The 24,647-nt window shown below is 45.3% G+C and overlaps 1 protein-coding gene and 1 pseudogene across 2 annotated transcripts in view; both read left to right on the top strand.

Moving 5' to 3' along the window:
- Positions 1-24,647, top strand: part of LOC111153502 (phosphatidylinositol-4-phosphate 5-kinase type 1 beta) — a 277,329-nt gene that overhangs the window by 184,665 nt on the left and 68,017 nt on the right. For both annotated transcript variants that reach the window (XM_022512562.1, XM_022512563.1), the window contains exons 7-8: positions 2,297-2,596; positions 23,766-23,977. In XM_022512562.1, the coding sequence (XP_022368270.1) occupies positions 2,297-2,596; positions 23,766-23,977 (512 nt within the window). The remainder of the gene's footprint in view (positions 1-2,296; positions 2,597-23,765; positions 23,978-24,647) is intronic.
- On the top strand, positions 74-870 carry LOC111153652 (annotated as a pseudogene).

A 24,647-nucleotide genomic window follows, 5' to 3' on the forward strand; every position in this document is an offset into this window, starting at 1 on the left:
CATGTTCTAAACCCAGTCTGATTCCAACCAAGAATGCCAGTAGGGCTGCATCTCTGAGAAAACACCAAGTGTCATGGGACACCGATGTTGTGGGTGGGCTTGGGGGTCCCAGGGGCCATGGAAAGACACAGTGGCTTCTCTGTGGGCCAAAGACAAGGAGTGGATCCCTGTCACCAGGCTGGGCCTCCTGGTCAGTGACAGGAAGATCAAGTCCTGGAGGAGATGTGTTTCTTCTCGAGGAATCTGAGATGATTGACTTTTCCTGGGGATATCCATCAAGGATGAGGTTTTGAAGACTATGCTGGTGCAAAAGCAGATCTGTGCTGGCCCTTGGACCAAGTTCAAGGCATTTGTTGCCATTGGAGATGACAATGGACATGGCGGTCTGGGTGTTAAATGTTCCAAAGAGGTCACCACTGCCATCCATGGGGCCATGATCCCTAACAAGCTTTCCATTGACCTGTGTGGTGAGGTGACTCGGGGAACAAGATTGGCAAGCTCCATGCTGTCCCATGCATGGTGACCGGCCACTGTGGCCCTGTGCTAGGGTGCCTCACTCCTGACCCGAGAGGTGCTGGCACTGCCTCAGCTCCTGTACCCAAGAAGCTACTGATACTGGCCAGTACAGACGACATGTTCCCTTCAGCCAAGGACTGCACTGCCACCCTAGGCAACTTTGCCAAGGCCACTTTTGATGTCATTACAAGTCTTAGAGCTAGCTCAGCCCGACTCTGGAAACAGACTACGTTCACCAAGTTTCCCCATCAGGGATTCCCTGACCATCTTGTAACAACCCACACCAGAATCTCCTTGCAGAGGACCCAGGCTCCTGCTGTGGCCACCACATGCTTTATAAAGGAAATAAAGTGAACTAAGTCTGTGTTTAAAAAAAATGCCAATAGGAGTTTGACCTGAATTAGTTCATTTGAAATGAAAACAAAAACAAAAAGGGAAAACAAGTGTCATTTTAAGAGCACTTAAAAAAAACAAACAATGGAAGGGAGGGGTTGTAAGACTATCAAAAATGTTTTGTCTAGTCTGACAAAACATTTTTGATGAAGAATTAAGATAGTGAACCTGCCATAACATACACCAAAAACCCACAAACTTTTTCTAATATTAAAGGTATTAATATATTAAATAATGCAGTGCTAGACAAATACATCAGTGAATTGAGATAATTCCATATTTCAGATCTTTCCACACAGAGAATCATTCTAATGGAGTAAAAATCAAATGTAATGACCAAAACTATTAAAAATTTGGAAGAAAAGAGAAGAAATTTAGGACCCTGGGATATAAAACCTTCGCTAAACAGGAAGCAAAAAGAAAGCACAAGAAAGAAGTACGTAAATGTGACTACATCAAAGGGCAAAACATCAGTATCACAAACAAACAAAAAAAAACACCAGACACAAAATTAACGTAAGCACATGGACTATTTCTAGAATGATAAAAAGTGGGGACAGTAGTTAAAAGTTGGGAACTGGTAAAGGATCAGGGGATAGTAGAGAAACTTTCATGATGTGAAGTGCTCTCCACCATAACTGTTCTTAATTTTTAAAGTGAAACAAAAATAGGCATGTATTTTTTATTAGTACAGTAAAAAAGATAACATACTGGGAGAAAATATTTACCCCATAGAGAGTAGGAAAATGATAAGTATCCAGAGTGTATCAAGAACTCCAACAATAACAAAAACTTACAGAAGAACAGGCAAAGGATATTAACACAGAATTGTCTTCAAAATGGCTAAAAATACATACACATGTTACATTTCTCTAATAGTCAGTGGTATTCCAGTTTTTTTTTAAGTTTCCTTTTTTTTTTTTTAACCAGTCATGTGTACAGAGATTTTAAGCTTGATGCTACTCATCATGGATGAAGGGTGAGGGGAAATACATTATCTTACAAAGTATGATTATAAGTTGGTCTACCCATCTTGGAAGATACTTTTAAATTTAAAATGCTCATCATTAGACCCCAGCCAGTAATTTTCTTTTTAGCTCCCATAGATCATGTTCTTTGCCTGTTTTTAGTTGAATCTCAATTAGGACTCTCTGTCCATTTTCAGTTCAGCCACTTTTAATGCTGTGGGTTGAGAATGATTAAGGTATTGTTCCAATGAGCTAACTGAAGTATCTGATCAGAGACAGGGTTATTTTAGTAATGACTATGAATAAAGAGACTCACACTCCATTTTTAATTCTCCTATTAGATGAAAACACACATTTAACAGAGTCTTCTTTTGTGAAAATAGAATTTACATGTTTTTTTCTCCTTTTTCTCTTTTTAGAACTTAAACCAGAATCCAAGGACTCTTTTGCCAAAATTTTATGGACTGTATTGCATGCAGTCAGGAGGCATCAATATCAGGATTGTGGTGATGAACAACGTCTTACCGCGCTCCATGAGAATGCACTTCACGTATGACCTGAAGGGCTCCACTTACAAGCGAAGAGCTTCCCGAAAGGAGAGAGAGAAATCCAACCCCACGTTTAAGGACTTAGATTTCCTGCAAGACATGCACGAAGGGTTATATTTTGACACAGAAACATACAACGCACTCATGAAAACACTTCAGAGGGACTGCCGGGTAAGGACATGTCATCGCTGTGGTGGCCTTTGGACAGGCACCTGTAGTCTTGTAGCCTTGGTAAGGAATGTCCAGAGTGGACATGGGGCAATCTCGTCATTCGCAGAGCTGGTGCCCATCCGTGCTTCCTTGATGTGAAGGAATTGGTGGATGATAAGGGAATTGTCTGGAGTATCTGTGGATTTTACTAAAAAAAAAAAAAAAAAAAAGCTTAGTCTGCTTTCTTTGGTAAAATGAAACATGTTTTTTAATCTTTTCATCCACTCCTGTGGTTAAGCTGGAGGGAAAGGAAATTAGGTGTAGTGTAATGATTAGCCAGAAAAGCCATATCCAAACCTTAACACAAGTAAGATTCCACCAGGAGAGAGAAGTTTAGAGAGTTGATATGCTGATCTCTGGATCAAGGCAGAAGCATGAGGCAAGCAATACAGTTGCCGAGATTATTTTGGGCGACCAGGAATGAGTCTCGACAGTTAGAGCAAAGACTGTAATATGCAGACTTAGCCAGAGTGATTGTCAGAAAGGAGGAGGAATTTAGAGTCCCCCAGCCTGCAATTCTTAGGAACCACGTAATAAGACCCAGAACCTGGGAGAGATGTTTCCGACATGGTGAATTTACAGAAAGTAGGTAAAGGTTCCCTTGGAGAAAAAGAGAAAAATGGAGCTCTTCTGAAGAATGATGGTCATTTGGTGAACAAGTTCTCAGAAATAGAGTTTTGTGGCCCAGGTGCCCTTGGGAGAACCATCTAGGTTCCCAGCCAAGTTGGACACGGTGGAGGTGGGCAGACGTTGGGCTCCGACCTGGCCAGGGTGGGTAGGACTCACAGCACCTGATTCCTGGGCCATATGAGCTGTGCCTTCCAGACTGTGGCTTTCTGGACCTTGTGTGGGCCTGGACAGATGACCCGCATTGGTCAGAACAGAGACGGGGGACAAATCCTTGCTGAGAAACACAGCCCTACTATTTATGGGTCTTTTCTTTCTGTATGTTAAGATGTGCGGGAGAATGCACTGAGGTGTCTCATTGGCATGGGTTGCATTGATAGAGATGTTACTCCACAGAAACATTTTTTTAAGATTTATTCATCAGAGAGAGCACAAGCAGGGGGAGCTGCAGGCAGAGGGAGAAGCAGGCCCCCCGCTGAGCAGAGAGCCCGATGCGGGACTCTATCCTGGGACCCTGGGATCATGACCAGAGCAGAAGGCAGAGGCTTAATTGACTGAGCCCCCCAGGCACCTTCACAACTCCTATTTTTAATGCTTGGTGAGCTAGACTAGCCTGCGATCTTTTTTTCAGCATACATGTCATTTAATTTTCTCAGCATCCATTTGAAGCCCGTACTGTTCATCTTCCCATTTTAATTGGTGGATAATTAGGCTCTTAAAGAGGTTAAGAAACCTGCCCAGCATTACTTAAGCAAGTGAGTGGCAGAGCCCACACCTGTTTGGGTACAAAGTATGTGCTCTTCACAGTTGAAATGTAAAGATTCACTGTCAGGATTTTTATTATTATTATTATTATTGTTATCTTTTTAGAAGTCAGGGGAGGAACAGTGGGAACTGAGCAAACAACAACAACAAAAATATCCAACTGTGCTGTTCAGATATCTGGGTGGATATGAATGATTCATGTTTTTCTTTAAAAAAGAAAACAAAACAAAACGCTCACATTTTAGCAGAAACCTTTTCCTGTGCTTTTTCTGCCCTTACAGGATGTGGGTGAAAAGTGACTCTGAATTCCCCAGAGTTTAGTACAATCCCCTTCGTTTTTAGATTTGCTTTCTCTTTGTGCGTGTGTGTGCTTCTGGCCTCTTTAATATGGAAAGCCATTTCTTTTCTGTCTTTTAAAAACACAGAGTCCTGTGCCAAAAAAAAAGGGGGGGGGGAATGTAGAAAAGCCATAGCTCCTGATCCGTCTGTTTGTGTTTCCTGAGCCCAGTACTGATAGAACGAGGTCAGACATGACTCTCCATCAGGAGAGAGGCCCTGGAGATCTGCCTTTTTATTTTTTATTTTTCGGAAGACTTGTTGTTTTGTGGAAGGTCGACGTGGAGGTCCTAACCCCAACGCCCTCTTCCTGGCTGCATTTGCTCTTGGCCTAAACACAGACCGCGGAACTTCTTTAACTTACGCGCAACCTTTGTCTTCAGAAAGGCTCTTCTCAGGGTGGGGTGGGGGCAGGTACTTGCCTCACTGTGGGGGACCCACCAAGGCCCTTCCACCATCTGCCTTGACTGCGACCAAGGCCTTTGTGACCTGCGGCAGTCAGCAGCTGGTTCTCTGAGCAGAGCTGCCGTGAGGAAATGCCGTTCCCATTTCCAGAACGGTGGGTCTCCATATTCCATAGTCATGGGTCTCTTGGCAAAACTGATGGAAGCTGTGAACTTTCTCCCCAGAAAAGTGCTTATCCATTCCACAAACCCTGAATCCCCTGGAGCCCGGGACACCCACTACCCCCCAAACCTCGTCCCAAGCTCAGAGTCGCCATCCTAGAGCTGGGCAGCGATGTGCTGTCCCTCTTCAAGTTATCCCTCCAAAGAGCCACCACCCTGGATGCTAGAACGGGTTGGTTGTGTGGTTGGTGTTGCTGAAGGCGTCTCTTGGCCTCACATCTCCCTCACTCTGTAGGACCGAGCTTCAGTGTAGGCCGGGGTGCCGTGGAGATGCAGGGAAGATGGGGGGGGTCACCCCAAGGCTAGCTCCAGTGCTGTCTGTGGTTCACAGCCCTTGGTCTCCATGAAGTACTACCACCAAACCCCCAGCAGCCAGGGGACTAAGCTTTACCCTATTAGCAGCCCAGTCACAGGAAGGTGTACCAGTCCCATCTTAAAATACATCCTTTCATTCACTTATCGGACATGCACTGTAGGCCTACTATGTGCCAACATGAGGCAAAGAACCACCATGTCCGATCGTTGTCGTATAGCGTATTAGGTGCAGTGATAATGTTCTCAGGCTGTGGGCGGATCAGAGTAGGCGACATCATGGCTTCGGTTTGGGGAAGAGTTGTCCAGGCAGGCAAAGCAGTTAGAGATGTGTTTCGGAAGAGAGAACGATGGAAGCTAGACATGAAGTAGCAGGACATGGTCCGAGAGCTGGAAGTCTTGGGCATTGCCGCCGTTAATGGTCAGGGAGAGCACATGAGGCAGGAGAGAAAAGCCGTCAGGAGCCAAAGCATGTCAAAAGGCCCTTTCTGGCCGTGCCAGGGTCCCCTTAAGGACTTAGAAGTGGCAGATCCAAGAATCCCAGACCTTCGGACCCCAGCTCATCTGTTGCTCCCAAGCAGTTACGATAAACCTCCTGACCTCTTGCTGGCCTCTTGCTTCCTGCCCGTTCACTGCTCTCATTTTCTTGGCTTGACATCTTAGACCCCAGGATCCCATTTCCGTTGCGTGCGCACTGGCTGGAAGACACCTTCGTGGCTCATTGACCTGGCTTCACTGGCGTCCTTTGTGTCCTGCTCCCCACAGTCTCCTTCCGTCGGTCCCAGTCAGAGCTGCTTCTGGACCCTTGTGTCCCAAATGGCCTGATCTGCCTCCCTGCACAGAGAGCGGTTTTCTGCCAGGATCCTTGGAGCAGCCCCACTCGGCTTTCCTGGGCTTCCCTGGCCCGAGCTTGGGCCCTGTGTTGGTCCATCCCCGGCCCCCTCCTCCACAGAGCGCCCCAGCCACTTGGAACTCTCCTAGAAAACGAAATGCAGTGTATCTTTCAAATCTGCCGAGCTTCCTCCCATACGATTCAAACGGAGGCTCTTTCCAGAAGCCGGGATCCAGATCCTGGGCTCCCTGCAGTCTCCACGTTATTGGCAGCATCTGGGGGAAGTGGGTCTGTAGATCCCTGGGTCCCCTTTCTGGAAGCATTTCCGCTGCCCGGGCCTCACCCTCCGCCTGCCGCAGACGGCCTTCTACGCCCACAATGAGCTTGGCCCAGGGTGGGAGTGGGGACGGGCACCCTCCGGGACATCATAGGTCACTTGTTGCTCTCAAAAACAGGAAGTAGGGTTTATTCAAACCGTCCCCACGTGACGAACAAGCTGAGAGGCATTGCTTTGTACTCAGTAAGTCGCCACGTCCCATCCTGTGTGCCTCCTAAGTAACTCTTGGAGCTGCCCCCGTCGCTGCATATACACAGCCTCTGCCTTTACTGCGACCCTGGTGATTCATTCCTGGGGACTTTGCAGGAGCATCTTTACTGATTTTTAAGGTCATTGCCTTGCGGCGTGTCCTCAAGCCTGCCACCGGAGCGATCCTCTGCTCATAAGACACCGGTCCCTGAAGGTCCTCTAATTGGGGCTCCCCATTGCCCATGAACCAAAGCCCACTCTTCCTAGCTTGGGACACTGAGATCCCTCCTGCTCTGGCCCCGGCTGCCTTCTCCAGATGCTCCTTCCACTTTCTTCTTGGCCTTCTCTTGCCTCTGTCCAAAGCACCTTCTCTCTCCAGCCGTTCCCATCTCCCGGACCCACTCTGTGAAGGTTTGGGTCTCCCTGCCTGCTTCCCTCTGCGGGGCTCTCCTTCCCCACCCTTCTTCACCTTGCCCTCCCCCGCTCCTCTCAGGAACCCCCCCGGGTCACTTCCTCTGAGACCACCATGCTATGGCTCCCCAGCACCCTGGGATGACCTCTTTTGTGGGATTTCGCTCACTCTTATTTATTCGCGTGCAGATCCTTGAGCTCGAGCATCCAACCTTCATCTCTCACCGTGTCTACATCGTCTGATGCTTAGCACATGTTTCTTGAACTACGTATTTGAGCCAAGGAGTAAGCATGATAAACTGTCAGGTGACAGAGAGACGCGCTTGGGTCACATCTCCAAGAAAATCTATCTTTGGTGACTTGTGTGTATCGAGGCGATTTCTGAGTTCTGCCCGTTTTGGAGGAAGTACCCGCTTTCCCTGCTGTGCCTGCCAGGTTGGCACTGAGAATGTAATGAGGCAGATGATCTCCATTTTTAATCATTTGGGATTATTTTGAAAAACAGAACTGATTGTGCCTGTCTTAAGCCATTTGTATAACAAAAGTAGATTTATCTTTCAGCTGTTTTCCCATAGAAGCAGTCTTGTAGAAGTCATGAGACTGGACTTCATTGAATGCTGACCCATGTCGTCTTTGGGCATATGACTTGTCTCCCTAGCTAGTCTGTGTCTCAAAGGCCAAAGCTCTTTCCAGTTCCTTCCCTGCCAAGCCCACTATCTGGCCTGTTGTATATACTCAGTACCTATTACAAGATCATGTAAAAAATTCTTTCGAATTGAAATTTATGTGTTAATTTTAGGAGAATAATTAGGAACTATTTTTATGTTCATTTTTAATTTACTATAATTATTTCTTCTCCAACATAACTATGAAAAATTTAAAGAGTCCCATGTCACTTAATTAACTTGATAAATTAGTACATGGTACAATATTTATTGATAACTGTGGGGGAATGACATGGATGCAAAGTACATTAGTGAGAACTCATGTTGATAATCCAAATATTTCTCACTCCTTTAAGTGGGAGTCCTACTGGGCACAGTCCTGGTAATTAATGGCCCAAATGACTTATTTTACATTTGTTATCATTTTTTGTTGAGCAGCAAAGTTATTAATCTTTAACTAGTGTGGGACGAATTTTCTTTCTTCACACAAATGTCTGTCACCATAAATATTAATAGGTTCTCAGAATTTAATGAGACCGGTCCTAAGAAGACTGAGCCTTCTGGATGCGCAGAGTGGGATCTTTCTTTCTAGCTATGGATGGCAAGCTCTAAGTGTGTAGATCGGATTCTCTTCTCAGCTGTGGACACGGGTCACCAAGCAGATGATTTTCTCTACTACTTAATTTAGCGTTCTGGCTCGTGCTTACCCCTTAGCTTTAATTTTGTTCAGCATCAGTTTCTTGCACTTAGACAGTTTTTTCTTACTTTTTTATGTTGGTTGCACATGAGTTATCACTCCCAGTTACCCTTAAAGAGGAAAAACTGCTTCAGATCTCATTTCTGTTAAGTTCAGGCATATCACCAACTCCACATCTCTGTACCATACCTTGAAAGATTATTTGTGGGGTACCTGTGTGGCTCAGTTGGTTAAGCCTCTGACTCTTGGTTCCGGCTCCATCATGATCTCCAGGGTCATAGGATCAAGCCCTACATATAGGACTCTACACTCGGCAAGGAATCAGCTTGAGATTCTCTCTCTCCTCTCCCTCGGCCCCTCCCCCCACTCATGCGTTCACACTCTCTCACTCTTTCTTTCTAAAAAATAAATAAATCTTTAAAAAAAAAAAAAAGATGACTTGCCCCAAAAAGGCATAGATAAATTCACTGTCCTTCAAATTACGTTTTATACTCTAATCCCACGAAATATATGACGTGCTCCAGCATCTCAGGTCATGAGTCGCGCTCTCTATGCTGTTATTATTTTGATACCATCGCAATATAAACAGAAAGCGAAGTCAAAGTTGCTGAGCAAATAAAACCAACTCCTAGAATCAGAGTGTTTGAGCTGGAAAGAATTGCAAAGGTCCCTGGGAAAGAGTAGAATGGTGCCTTCCACACTCTAGTCTGGGAGAAACAAATTATGGATGTAGATGTCTTTGCCTGGCCAAGCTAGATTTCCTTGTGAGAATAAAGACATTATCACATGAGATTATGCTGAGTGAAATAAGTCAAGCAGAGAGAGTCAATTATCATATGGTTTCACTTATTTGTGGAGCATAACAAATAGCATGGAGGACATGGGGAGTTAGGAGAAGGCATTTGGGGGAAATTGGAAGGGGAGGTGAACAATGAGAGACTATGGACTCTGAAAAACAATCTGAAGGGTTTGAAGAGGTGGGGGAGTGGTGGGTTGGGGGAACCAGGTGGTGAGTATTAGAGAGGGCACAGACTGCATGGAGCACTGGGTGTGGTACAAAAACAATGAATACTGTTATGCTGAAAAAAAAAATTTAAAAATTAAAAAAAAAAACACTAAAAAAAAACTAAAGGACTGGAAAAAGTTTTCTACTTACAAATCCTCTTTTACAGAGATGCTCATTTTGAGATCATTATACATTCGTAGGTAGTTGGGAAGAATGATACAAAGAGGTCATAATAGTCTCCACCTAGTTTCCCCAGTGGAACATCTCGTATGACCTGAGTCTAGTATCAGAATCGGGAAATTGACATTGGTACTGTGCACTGACCTTGATTTTACCAGTTTGATGTATACTCATTGTGTGACTGCTTGGGCATATGTGCAGGTGATTTTATGCAATTCTGTGCGTATACAAGTGGACTGGACCACCACAGTCGAGTATGGAACAGTTCCTTCACGCTACCCCCGTATACATAACCAGAGCCACCTCTCTCCCTCCTGGCCCCTCCCCAAACCCTTGCGACCACCAGTCTGTTTCCTCTCTCTCTCATTTTGTCATATCAAGAATGCCATATAAATGAAGTCTTAGAGGCTTTGTTCCAAGATCGGCTTTTGTCACTCTGCAGAAGGCACATGCAGTCCATCCAAGTTACCATGTGTATCATGCCTGCCCCTTTTCCATTGCGTGGTATGGACATACTGCCATCAAGCCATTCACCTGCTGGAGAACGTGTGAGCTTCCCTAGTGCTGGACTGTTCCGTACAAAGCTGCTGTCAACATTTGCACGCAGGTTTTTACATAAGCGTAGTGCATTTCTCTGGTAGAAATGCCGAGTGTACTTGCTGTGTCTCCTGGGAAGCACACGTTCAGTGTTGTAAGGACCTGCCTGCCAAACTCTTTCCTGGAGCCGCTGTGCCATTTCCCATTCCTGCTGGCAGTCTGTGAGCGATCGGATTTCTCCGCATTCTCACTGGCGTTTGCTGTTGTTGGTACTTTTTGTTTTAGCTCTTCGTACAGATGTGTATTGAAGTCTCTTGTTTAAAACTTACTTGAGTAGATACTCCAGCAAAGCAAAAGACACATTCAATAGGAAAGGATTTAGGGGGGGAACATTAGGATATTGGTGACCGATGAAATGGAAAAACTTCCGGTTAGGTGGAATGGCTGATGGCGTGTCTGTGGGACTTAATGCAATTGATAGGGGTTCCTGAGAAGGCGAGGCCAAAGGTACAGGACTTCGCCATGTGCGTTTCTAGTAATAAGCCTTTCTAGGAGACTTTGAGTGCTCATTGGACTTCGTCTAAATCTACATTACAGCCTTTGCTATAATTTCTGTTTCTGATTTATTTTGTAATTACTTGGGTACGTGTTTAATGTTTGCCTACTAAGATCTGGTCCCCAGGAGAACAGAAACTATACAATTTCATTTTCCTACCCCTGAAATCACTTCAAATCATCGCGGTTGGCTCAGTGTTAGTCCTTCGGGGAAGCCCTAGGGAGATCAGTTCATTTAGGTGATGCCTAGTGGCCTTGCTGAAGCCTACAGCACAGCTGTTTGTCAGTCCCGGAAGGGGACTGATGTCTCTCTGGGCTTTTGCTGGTGGCTCCAGCTCAGCTGTGGTGCAGGCGGGGAGTGGCAGGTGGTTCTGCTGGTAGTTAGGGAAGGCGAGATGGTCAGCTCGAGAGAGTTTGAGGGAGCCTTCAAAAGTCCGGTCATTCTTCTGTGTTGTTCTTAACCTACCTGCCAGGGGATACCTCAGTGCAAGTCAGACACGTAATTCTCCACACTCTGCAAAACCAGCTTTTCCCGTTTGGGGTGGAGGCAGGCAGGGTTCCCTCTTAGACAGCACCTGGGGATACCAAAGTGGCTTAGCATGTAGAACACATCGTACATAATATATAACCCTTAAATAGATGTACACAGTACAGCACTTAACACGTGATTTCCTGGACAGTAAAGACATATTTCCAAGGTTCACTGGATCTGCAGGTGGGTTCAGGTAACATTTACTGTGAACTTGCTCTGAACCAGAGCGGCCCTTGACATTGTAGTTGGGCTCTCATCGATCCTCACACTGGCCCTGTGACGTGGTGTGATGTCCTCTCCAAGATGAAGATGTGGAGACTCGGGATGGGTGACACTTCCCAGGGCCCCAGAGCTCATGTGATGGGTCACGACTTACACCCAGGCGTCTCCGACCCCAGACGTAGGCCCCCCTCCCAGGGTGCACCCTGTAAGGCGTCTGTAGGTACAAAAAGGGAACATCTCCCAGAATGAAAACATTAAGTACCAACACGGATTCAAGCAGGCTGGGCTGGAAGCATCTGGTGACTGGTTTTCCCGCTCTGACAAGGAGCTGGTGGAGACGTAGCTGTAGGGGGGTCTCTGTCAAAGTAGAGAGTTCGATCGGACAGGGCGAGGAGTTCGTGGAATCTTGCAACCTTCTTCACCAACATAGGGAAAGAGGAAAACAGTGCCAAGGGACTGAGGAACACAAAATAAAGTTAGTAACCCGAATATTTAATGTTAAACGTTTATTGGAAAGTGTAAGCAAGCCCATTAACACTCACCAGCCGTGACCAACACGCGTGTGTGTGAAATCCTATCAACTTAAAAGCAGAACTTCTTTCCGAGAAGTGTGATGGGCCCGGTAGAGTTCAGTGGTTTTCAGAGATGGTTTTTCACGTGTTGTGCAGAGGGAGATTGGGCTCTAGATGTGCTCTTGGCTCCCGTGTGAGCAGCTTTCAAGAATTCTCATCGGCCGCAGAAATGACAGGATTATCAAGTCAGCATTTGCTTTAACCCTCGCTCCTGACCAAACGGAGCGCTATGAAAATTTCTACAGAAGGAATGGCAGCGGGAAGCTGAAAATATCTTCGTTGGCCCCAAGTAACTCCTCTTCCTTTTCCTCCTAAAAGATCACCTAAAATTAGACAACTCAGATCTTCCCCGAGGGGTGGTGGTGGTCCCATGTCTAAGCAGCTTTCATTTGAAGTAACTTAATGCACAGAAATAGAAATATACAATAATTGAACTTAATGGAAGTTGAAGTCCTTGGGTTTATGAAGTAGAACAATGCTGTGTCTGATGCATTTAGGGTTTTCTGCGTCGGTGTGTAAAGAACCAGCCTGTCTTTGATTTTGTAGTTTACCAGAAATCTAGAGGTAAGATATGTGTAGGTTCCCAAATGGAACGACTTACACAATATCCCAGGGGAGGCAGGAGAAGGAAGGAAATGTCCCCAAGGGCTATCTCCCCTCCCCACTGGGAGTCCTGGGAAACCAGAGAAGGGAGCTGTAACAGGAAGGGGACGTGGCTTCAGGCAGGTATGATGGTGGCAACTCTGCCTTTGAAGGCGGGTCTGGTAAGGCTTTGAGGTTGGCCAGTGTGGATCCGGTTGTGGATGCCAGCACCAGTCTGTCACATAGATGACCTTGTGACATAGAGCAGGGCTGTCAACACCCAAACCAAAGGAGACAAAAAGCAGCAAACCCTAGTAGCTTAGAAAATGGAGTTGAGGCTCCATAGCTTAGGAGAAACTTCTGGAATCTGGTGACTGACTGAGTTGCAGAGATCGAAGGAGTCTTAGAGAGCTTCCTGGGTCTGGGAAATGATCCAAAGTTTAGGAAATGGTTCAGAACGGTCTTGTGGCATGTTACCCCACTTGGGCTGTGTGCCTGTCAAGCGAGATCTTGTCTTCCTCCCAGAAGCTTTCAACTCCAGCAACTGGGAACACTTCTCACGGGGAAAATCGCGTTGATTTGAACAGGGCTTTATTTTATTCTTTTGACATCCAGGGCTGAGTCCCCGTGCTGCTGCAGGAAAGAACCCCGAGTGACTGCCTTGTGAAAGGCAAGGTACTTCTCAGGCCACATACTAGTACTAGGTCTTCCCAAAAGATCAGCACATACTGGCCTTGGAGAGGCTGTGGATCCGGCAAATAGCTCTTCATGGCCATCAGTATCAGTCAACACTTTTTATCAGGTCCTTCCCCTGCAAGCAAATGTTCCTTTGATGTCGCCACTGTTCTTCCTTCAAAGACATTTTGAAATGCGGCGCTTTGATCGGGCAAGTATAACTCTTCTGTCCTCACCTTCTGTCCTTGCTTTAAGCAAGTAATTTTGAATGGTTGCTTGGTGTAAGGCTCTGCGCGAGGTCTGTGGGAGGTAAAAAAAAAAAAAAAAATGAATAGACTATGGTCCTTACCTTTAAGAAGCTTGGAGTTTACAGTCAAATCTAAACCATCAAGCTCTTATTCACGGTGGACAGACACTCTTCCCATTTTTCTTTCTCTGTCCATTAGAGGGGTCAGAGAGGGCGAAGTGGGTACGATTTCTTCTTTACCCAGAGAGGGGGAAGACAAGTGGCTGAATTTTCCCTCATTTATTGGAGTGGATGTAGAAACGTGTGCCAAGTATGTCTCACCAAACAGGTTGCCAGCCCCCAGAAAATCTCTACTCGGAAGGACTTGGTCCTTTAATACATGCTGTTTAAACGTGTTTACAAAATAATGTATTAAGACATGTTTATTTATAGAAACGAAGTATAAAGAAAACCCAAAACTCACCCAATGTAGAAGTTGTATGATTATACATCTGTAGTCCCATGTAATCTTTGAAAATGGTAGATGGCTATTTCTTGTGCCTCTAAGGTATACTTTGATGACTGCACACTTTTCACGTGAGCACAAAAACAGGGTACAGGTCAACCCAGCACAGCCCTGAATTCTAAATCACTGCATTAGACACAGTGAAAAACACATGATTGCCATAACCAGGCTAAGAATTGAATATTTATTTCTGTCTGCGTTACCAGCCAAAATTGTGTGGCTTGTCACAGCCTGTTTTTTTCTCTTTATTATATTAGCAAGGAACACTCCGAGCATTATTGAAGAAATTAAATTAAATTTAAAAGGCAATATTCAGCTTTAACTGACTTGTACCTACAGTAATTCAGGAGCTGTATACACTCCAAGGAGCCTGCTCTGGGTGGAAAGACAGACCCTTGGATTCATTTCACCCTACACCGATGTGTCCAGGGACGTCCACCTGCATCAGAGCCTCAGGACTGGGTTGGCTTGAAGAGTGGAGTTAACACAAATGATTTTGCCTATCATTTTCTTCTTTATTTAAGGACTAGACTGTAGGCCAGCTGGAAAAATTACTCAGAGACTTTGAGACATCATCCTGTCGGCTCCACATTTGGTTGATTTGGTTATCCGTCAGCTGTCCTGTGATCGGGGAAGACGAGGGTCAAAGATAGCAAATTTCCTGCTTTAACCATTTTACCTAAGATCCCAAGTAATTCATTTTCATCTTTACCTCTGCCATCTCTAGTCTGCCATCAGCAGAGATAGTAGGAAGTTACCTCTAAACAGAATACAAATGCATTTCATCTAAGCACCTTGGTATATTAAACTTTATTTTTAAGAAGTTCAAGTATATGCAGAAGTGGACAGAACAGTGTGAAGGACCCCAGTGTGCCCTGTACCCAGCTTTGTGGATTTTCAGCTCAGGGCCAAATGTGTGTCTTCCCACAGCCCCCTCCCCGCCACTGAATCTGAAGCACATTCTGGGCATCGCATTATTTTTCTCAAACGTGAAGAATCCCTGAAAACTAAAGCCTCTTTTATAAAAAAAAAAAAAAAAACAATCATAATTGTATTATCATGCCTTTACAACATAAATTCTTGCCTGTCAGTGTTCAGATTTCTAACTGTTTCAGAAACAGTTAGTTAGTTTCAATTAGTGTTGAAACAAGGGCTACATGTCAAGCACCACCCCTCCCCCGACTCGGTCACGCATTTGTTCTTTGTGAGGATATTTGTTGAAGAAATTGGTTTGTTTTTCCAACAGTCCAGCTGTTGCTGATGACGTCCTCACAGTTTCTCTTAACATGTGCATCTCTCCCCTGTTTTTCCTGTAGATCAGTTGTTGCATCCACAGGCTTAGTCAAACTTAGATTTGACTTTGTTTTTGGAGTTGTTTCCTCTCACCAGGAGGCATGTAGTGTCAGGATGTCTTTCTTTCTGTGATGTTAGCAGATGTTGATGACCACTGACTAGACTTGTAAAATGGTGCTGTTCTGGTTCTGTCATAGGGTAGCCGGAATGCTCCAGGGGTTTCCAAACAAGAGACTGCCTAGCACATAGTAAGTGTTCAAGAAAATATTTACTAAATGGACTAATTTCCATCAGAACCCCTGTGACATGAGAAGTAATTAGAAGAAACCTTGGTTGCCTAAGATCTGATTACTGAAGCATCTCTTTTCCTCCTGGAATCCCAGTCCTTCTCCATTTTGCATCAAGTATCATGTCCACATTACTTGACCACCTTCTGTCTTTATTTTGGCCACACTTACTATCTTTTGGTACTGGGTGCCAAATTTTAAATGTGGCTGTTTTTCAGAAGGTCTTTGGGACTCATCCAGTGATGATCCTTTCTCAACCTCATACCAGCTTAACTCCACATCCCTTACAGATTGGAAATACGGAGAGACAGAGGGCAAGAAAAGTAAGCAGGCCCTGAGCTGTGTTTCAGAACAGAGAGCCAACGCTGAGGACTCTTGGTTGGTGTAATAGTCCTTGAAGTGATCCCACCCATGACACTCTCTCTTTGCAAAAGTGTCCTAAAAAAGTGACATTCTTACTAGACTCTAAGATCAGCCTAGTTTATGGCAAAATAAGCTTGCCTCGTATCTGCCATTTCGTTGTATACCTACTAATCAGTATACATAAAGTCTCTGTAACAGCTTGGTTTTTGCCCTTAACATGGTTCTTACAAATACCCCTAGTGTGGGTAGGTTTGAAAACGCTATTAGCTTTATTCTTCTGACAATACAGAGGATGTAATCACAGTAAATACTTTCAATGCTAAAGGTTTTTCCACAAGCATTGTGATCTTGAAATGCAGTATCGAGCTCTTATATTTGAGATGGAAGATGTAGGGCTCAGTAGCTCTTTGCTACTGAATATTTTGGTTTTCATTTGCTTGCCCACATGGACAGCAGTATAAAAAAATAGACATTTCTGCTCTGATCAGAGTACACAGCAGGGAACAAAGCAAAACAAGCCTTTGGTGAGCAGAACTGTCTGGTGCGTATGGTAGGAAAAATACAGATACAACCCAAGTTTTATTCCATGGAGGGATCTGATAATGTGCTTCAGTTTTCAGAGGGGAGATGTGTTCTCAACATTTTATGGAGATCATGAGTCTGGTTTTCATGAAGCTAAGAGATGAGACAGGCTTTGAAAAACCAGCAAGAGTTGAAAAGAATAGGAAGGACCTTCCAGAAGAAACAGAATGAACGACACCTTTGGGGCACATTTATGGGTAACTAAGTGATTCTAGCTTGACCAGCCTGGAAGAGGTCTCTAGACAGATGTTAAATAACAGGCAGATATTGGCTGGGGCCACAGTAACAAGAACCTTCCGTGTCTCATGAGCCATGGTGAGAGGCCGAAGGCTTTGACCGAGGGGCGTGACACAACCTGGTCAAGCGAGGGCATCTTAAATAGATGGGAAGGTGGGAGAAAGAGAAGTTGAAATCAAAGCATTAGCACAAAGGAATGTTCCATTTGTAGAAGCTGCTGGATTGGGCAGCTTAGTGGAAGGAAAAGGAGTCAGGACATCTGGAATCCACAGACTAATATGGAATAAGAGAGAGAAGTGAGGGAAAGGAACTGCTTTGGGGGAAAATAAGATTTTAGGGTTATACCTAGACAGTTGCACAAAAGTTTAGGAATGTCCAGAAGTCCATTGGAAATACACAGGCCAAGAGCTTAGGAGAGAGTTTGACCTAAAGAAAAGATTTTGGGAATTGTCTGTAGAGAGATAATAGCTAGAATCTATGCACTAAGAGATGCTCACAATTTTTTCCCACTTCTCCCTCAAACTCCCCTGCTGCCATCCATATTCAAGTTATCATCTTTTTTTGGAAATTTTTTATTTGAGTGTAGTTGACACATAATGTTAAATTAGTTTCAGGTGTACAGCCTAGCGATGAGACAAGTTTAAACATCATGCCGGGCTCACAATTTCCCTGATGATAAGTGATGTTGAGTATTTTTTCTTGTGTCTGTTGGCCATCTGAATGTCTTCTTTGAAAAAATGGTCTATTCGGTCCTCTGGCCATTTTTTAGTTAGGATGTTGTTTTTTGGTGTTGCGTTGTGTGAGTTCGTATATTTTGGATATTAACTCCTTAGTGGATCTGTCATTTGCAGACATCTTCTTCCATTCAGTAGGTTGCTTTTTGTTTTGTTGATGGTTTCCCTCTCTCGGCCAAAGATTTTTGTTTTGATATAGTCCGAGTAGTTGAATCTTGCCTTTGTTTCCCTTGCCTTTGTTTCCCTAGGTATGTCAAGAGACATACCTAGAAAAGTGTTGCTATGGCTGATGTCAGAGCGATGACTCCCTATGCTGTTTTTAGGATTTGTATGGTTTCCACTCTCACTTTCAGGTCTTTAACCCATACTGGGTTTGTTTTTGCAGAGGGTTTGAGAAAGTCGTCTAGTTTCATTCTTTTGCATGCATGTAGCTGTCCAGTTCTCCCAGCACCATTTATTGACAAAGTGACCATCTTTTCCCCCATTTGAAAATTCTTGCTGCTTTTGTCATAGACGAGTCAGCCGCACAGGTGTGGGCTTATTTCCGGCTTCCTGTTGTAGTCCACTGATCTGTCTTCGTGCCAGTCCCATTGTGTTTGGATTACCGTACCTTTGTAGTGGATCTGGAATTATGATACCTCCAGCTTTGTTCTTCTCCTTCAAGATGCCTTTGGCTGTCCAGGAACAAACCAGAACAAATAATACTAAAATGTGTATGGAATGTCAAATACCATCTCTTATCTGGACTGTTAAAATACTCCTCATTCAAAAATAGGTACCCCTTGTGTGGGGTGTCTCCACAGCACCCTGACTTCCTCCTCCTAGGCCTTATTCCAGTCTGTAATTGGGGCTTGGGTAATTTTGAGGATGATATTGTCAATTTTACTTAACCTTGAAGTTCTAGCAACTTCCTTGGTGCCTGGGACCTACTAGAGGCTCACGTTTTTTCCTCCAACAGAAAGAGTGAATGTCACTGCTGAAAAGTAGAGAGGGAAAAGTGTTAAGAGAGAACGAAGATGTTCACCAAAGGAAAGGCAGGCAAAGACAAACAGGAAGGCGGGGAACAAGGGCTGAGGGCAAGTGGGGATTCCAGGGGTGGTGGTCAGCAGGGATGAGCCTACAGGGGGCAGAATAACAGTGACAGTAGTTGCTCCCATTGATTGGGTTCTCTGTATATTCTGGTTACTGTCCTAAGACTGGATGTGGATTAACTCGGTCTGCACAGTAACCCTCTAAGGTCAGAGTTCCTATTATCTCTCTTTTACAGATGAGGGAACAAGGCGCAGAACAGCTCCGTACCTTGCACAGGGACACGTGGGGAAGCCATGAGTGAAACCAGACTGCCTGGCTCCAGAACCCAGAGCCTCACCCATCGCCCAGCTGCTCCCGCTTCTTCTAGCAAGGGGACGGGGACAGTGTGCAGTGAGTGTGGGCACAGAAGGTAGAAACGGAGCAGGAGGAGCAGGCAGTCTTGCTGATCTTTAGCCATGGAGAGAGGACAGCAGTGACAACATCACATTTCCCACATTGGGTCATAAATTCTATAGAAATTCTATGAATAAGAGTCTTCCCAACATCGCACCCGGGGATAAGAACCTGAAGAAGATGCTTTCTTTGGGAATAGAGAGTTTTGATCATGTCTTCAGGATTTTTGTACCAGATGCTCCAACACTGAATTTTTTTTTTTTTTTTACTATCTTCCAGTATTGTTATTGTCTTAAAATAGTCCTTGAGAGAGAAGGAGAAGAAATCTGGCTTTGACAATAAATACCGTTTTGCACAGCAAACACACAGCTAGAAAACCCACCAGCAACAGCCAGGTCGGGCAGACATTCTAGAAAAAAAGTGTTTTCACCCCTGAGTGACAGACTTGACTGATGGGTGTCTGCCATGTCGCAGAATGTTGCATACTCCCGAGGCTCACACATGCTAAGATTTTGGCAGATATATTTGATTCCTTTAATTAAGGAACTGGGAGGATATGAATAATGACTATTTTGTTCCTAATTGATGCAGATCTGCAGGGCACGTGACTAAAATCTGTTCCCAGAATTTTTTTTTCATTACGGAAGTTTTGGAATTTGACTTAAAATATATGCCTATATATTTCTCTTCTTCTTCCTTTTTTTTTTTTTCCCCCTTTTTTGGTAGATGGTGACTTTACCTAACCCCAAATCTAACTATCATGGTCACTTCCCACATAGTGGGAATAGAATTTATCTTTTTTTGGGGGGGGGGGTTGTCCCACAAAGAGAACGTTTCTTTGCAGCAAAAAAGGAGATCACAGGGAATGACTTCCAAAGCCCTGACTCCCCAAGTAACAGTGGGTAGGTGTCTCTTATTTGGGGTTAGGATGAGTATTTAGACAGGGAAGCCTTGTTATCAGCTGTAGACATGGGCAGAAGATCGCTCGGATGCCTTAAGGTAACACGCCTATACATACATTAGAAGTTATATAAATGTGGTTTGTGCTCCCCTGCTTGGGTGGAGATTTTGGCATTATAATGAGGGAGAAGTAGATGTTGGTCTTTCCAGAGGTAACTCCATGGTCCTTCTGTGCAGACTCCTCTTTTTTAAGCTTTTCACTCTGAAAGCAGGAGCCTGGCTTCCCAAAGACAATTCAGTATCCTTCAGGGACTCTGACGATCCAGCTTGAGAACACAGAGAAAATGATTCGCTTTTAAAAATTTAGGTGTAGCTTTTTCATAGTGAATTCTCTGTGGAGGCTTGTTGTTATTGTTGTTGTTTTAAATAAACCAGGACAAATATTTGGCGACTTTAAAGCATCAGGAAATCAGGAAAACATCAGGAATTAAAACTGGACCCCGGCCTGACTTTGGATCACTTATAAAAGACACCCATTCCCTTTGGCCTGTCCTTAGGCAGGAGAAGAGCCTCTGAGTACAAACCAGACGGTTCAGGTTGAATCTTGCATTGAGAATTGAAGGAAAAATACTTGTTAAAGAAGGTTTTTCAACAAGCAAAATTTCCTTGCAGACACTCTGCAGAGGAGAGAGAAAGAATTGGGACGTTATCACAAGGACCTTTCCATTTTCCCACATCTCGCTGTAGAGCGTGCAGGATTCCTGGCAGGAATGCCCACAGCACAGTCCCAGGGTCCGATTAGAATTTGATTTTGGAGCCTGGGTACTGCTGTGTGGGGACACTTAGCAGTGGGGCGTCTGGACCGTGCAGGGCATGAGGCTGTGAATTTTGCTCACTGACAACGGGCCTGTTGGCCCAGATGGTGGGGCCGTGGAGTTAGAGCCCTTGGACCAGAACTGCGGTGTGGCCAGCTGTCCGTTTCCCATCAGACGCTCAACCCAGAACTTTTAAAGGGGCCCAAAGGGTGCTGGTAAGCTGGCCAAAAATGCAGTCATATTTTTATGGGCTTTTTGTGCATTTTTGTTGTCAGAAGTGTCACCTCAAGGGTGTTTGCATCAAGACAACATCTCTAGCCTCTCACACCAGTGTGAGCCATGAGTTTCCATGACTTACAGTCAGGATGAGGGTACCTAGCAGTTTATTGGGTATTTTCTCTGTACCAAGAAATTTTCCAGGCACTTTCTCTGCATTCCCATGTTGAATTTTCACAAGTCCCCTCTGCAGTGTGTAATAATATTGCCGGCCTTCCGCAGAGGAGGAAACAGGCATAGGGAGGTGATGTGACCCACCTAGGTCAGAGTCCGTGCCCTTTATCTTTTAGGTCCTTACCCCAGAGCCTCTCTAGGAAGGGACACGCGAGCTCTGGTACCTGGGAGTCAGAAACCTGGCATCTGCAGCTGGTGATCCCCGGGCAGGACTATGACGCCATCTCAGGGGGCGCTGTTTCCAAGACACCCTTTCAGCATGGTTGACAGTTACAAAAGCTAAGGTCCTTCTACTTTTTTTCTTTTTTAAGATTATATTTATTTATTTGAGAGAGAGAGACAGTGAGAGAGAACATGAGAGGAGAGAAGGACAGAGGGAGAAGCAGACTCCCCGTGGAGCTGGGAACCCGATGCGGGACTCCATCCTGGGACTCTGGGATCATGACCAGGTGGCAGTTGCTTAACCAACTGAGCTGCCCAGGCACCCAGGTCCTTCTACTCTTGCTTTTGTCTGAAGAAAGCGTCCAATATCTGTTAGTGTTTCTTCATAAGAGGTTGGGTCCTTGGCAACCATGATACAAAGCTGGCTTGCTTTCTTACCGGCCTCCATGCTGCTTTATGGAGGCATGAGGAAGGTGCTGATTGGTCTCCTTGGAGAACCAGCCAATGGGTTGGATGCGGAATCATTAGGGCAGTGGTGAGGAACTCTTCCTGCCACCCTTCCCTCTTCCTTCATTCTTGGCTCCACTTCTTCTTAGGTTAGGAAAGCTGGGTCCACATGACTATCAGGTCACATGACTATCAGGTCAGTCTCTTGGGTTAGAAAGTTCCATGGCATAAACCTCTTAAATAGTAAGACTCTACTCTCAGCTCTTGCCTGCCTCCTTTCTCGAAGTACTTAGTTGAGTAAACTGAGTGATGAATCATTGATACTCTGAATAATTGATACTCATGGGCAGCCCCCCTTCGTTTTTCCTCATTGATGCATGAGACCCAGGGATAACCGTATTTCTGGAAGGCTAGCTATGTCATAGTTCACAACCCCCCCTTACGGAGGCCACAGGTGTATAAATCCTCGGGTCCAACCCCTGATTGCTCTATCTCTATCATAAATGTCTGATCAAAGAGCAATCGGGCTCCCCTGAAACTAATAACATACTGTGTGTTAACTAAATTGAATTTAAATTTTTTTTAAAGATTTTATTTATTTATTTGACAGAGAGAGAGATCACAAGTAGATGGAGAGGCAGGCAGAGAGAGAGAGAGAGAGAGGGAAGCAGGCTCCCTGCTGAGCAGAGAGCCCGATGCGGGACTCGATCCCAGGACCCTGAGATCATGACCTGAGCCGAAGGCAGTGGCTTAACCCACTGAGCCACCCAGGCGCCCCTTGAATTTAAATTTTTAAAAAAATTTTTTAAATATATAAATAAGCATTTAGGCTAAAGAGTAATGAGGAAAGCCTATGGAATTCTGGGTCTTCAGTCTCTGGTTAAAGAATTATCCATACATTGTGCCCCTCAAAGACATTCCCTAACTGGTGTATAGCGACAGATTATCCTGCTGATTCAGAGACTACTGTTCTGCCACACAGGCTTGTCTTCATTTCTGGGTTGTTTTTGATTTCCTGAGCAGCTTTGTGTGAGAAATGCCAGGCGTTAAAAATTCTCAGCCCACTAGGAGAAGAACTTTATCATAGAGGAAAACGCCCCATTTTCATGCTCTCCTGAATACTCTTCCTCCACGGAAGAAGCCTCCTGAGTGTCGAAGCCCCGCCCACCCCGGGAAGCCATGTGCAATACCTCTTCCCTTGACCTTATTTCCCACCATTTTCCTGTCAGAGCGTCTCTCCCTCCTCTGTCTGGCTGCCTCCAGCTACTCTTCATTCCTTCTCTTCCCCACTGTTTGCTGAGTGGATAACTAAGCATGAAGTCCTGTTGTTTGTTGAGATCATAATTTTTTTAAAAACACTTCTGCTGGGAACCAAGTGGCCACTTGGAAACGCCAGCTTTCCCAAGGAGACCATGGAACTCCAGCAAGGTTAAGATGTAAAGAACGGAATTCAGACAAAAACACATTCTGGCTGAGTCCTCATGCGGAGGAGCATACAAGCATGTAGAGACCCTTAGTTGGGGGTGTCTGTGCTCTGGTGTTTAAGAGTGTGGCCACTGGAGGTGACTGCCTGGGATCACATCCCGACAGTGCCACTTCTAAGCTGTTGATACCGAACAAATTACCTTGTCTCCCTCTGGCTCATTTCATTCCTCTGTAAAATAGAGACAGTGGTAGTACCTCGTCCGAAGAGTTGTGAGGGTTGGATCTGAGTGACCTCCTTAGAACCTGGCACATGGGAAGTGCTCAATAAATGTGACAAGGGAAGCGTTCACGGAGGGTTAGGAAAAGCTGTGCTTGCTTTAGGTTTGCATAAAAAATATCATCTTGGAACCGTTGTGATAATCCCTACTGAACTTGACCTAATAATAACCTCAAATATTCTGATTTTGCTTTTCCTCCATCCGCCATGCCCTGGAAGGGACGCGGGAACTGTGCGTCTGCATCTCTAGAACTTTCTGATTCTCTGCCGCTGAGACTTACCCCCTTCCGTTGACAGGCCGCCTGGTTCTTTTTCTTCCGCAGGTGCTGGAGAGCTTCAAAATCATGGACTATAGCCTTTTGCTGGGAATCCACATCTTGGACCATTCCCTCAAAGAGAAGGAAGAGGAGAACTCACAGAATGTGCCTGATGCTAAGCGGTCCGGGATGCAGAAGGTCCTCTATTCCACGGCGATGGAATCCATCCAGGGTCCAGGGAAACCCGGAGATGGGATCATCGCAGAGAACCCGGACACGTAAGTGCGCCCGCCCACCTGCCCACCCTCCTGGTCGCGGCCTCCCACGGCAGTGGGTCATGACACGCAATCATGTTCCCTCCATGGGGGCTCTTTGAGAACGGATTCGTACCCGGTGCTAAAATGGGTCGAGCAGCCTTCATTTCTGCTCTTCTCCGGGTAACTAGCTGCGTGGCGGTGCTTCCGGTGATTACCATTCTTTCCCCCGGGTGCTTGCCTTTTTCAAATGGCTCCATTTCGGAACAATGGCCGAAAGTGTTTCTGTCTACCCCCACCGGCTCCGTATTCAAAACGTCCCCCACAACAGGGAGAACATACTTTGAATTTGAATCAACACGTGTTTAAGCAAACACGGGGTCGGGATTGCATTCGTCATTCAGAGCTCCTCATCTGCAGGAGAGGACTCTCTTCTTCTGGATCCTCTACCCACTGGCAGATGTGGTCTCTTGCCTTAGCCAGATGTGCTGGTAACTGCAGGATCCGTTTGCATAGATAAAGTCCACATTGACGAACAGAAACACTTGCCACCAAGGAAAATTACTGCAGTGGCTGTCACGTGCATTTACCAGCTGGGCAAGAGAGTGAACGGAAGGCGTCGCTTTCCTTGGCCATTAGCGATACTGCCTTTTAGGAGTCTCCAACAATGACTAAATCATGGGTATTTTTCACT

Source organism: Enhydra lutris, unplaced genomic scaffold, assembly GCF_002288905.1.
Source record: "Enhydra lutris kenyoni isolate GAN:26980312 unplaced genomic scaffold, ASM228890v2 scaffoldscaffold33, whole genome shotgun sequence".
NCBI lineage: Eukaryota > Metazoa > Chordata > Mammalia > Carnivora > Mustelidae > Enhydra > Enhydra lutris.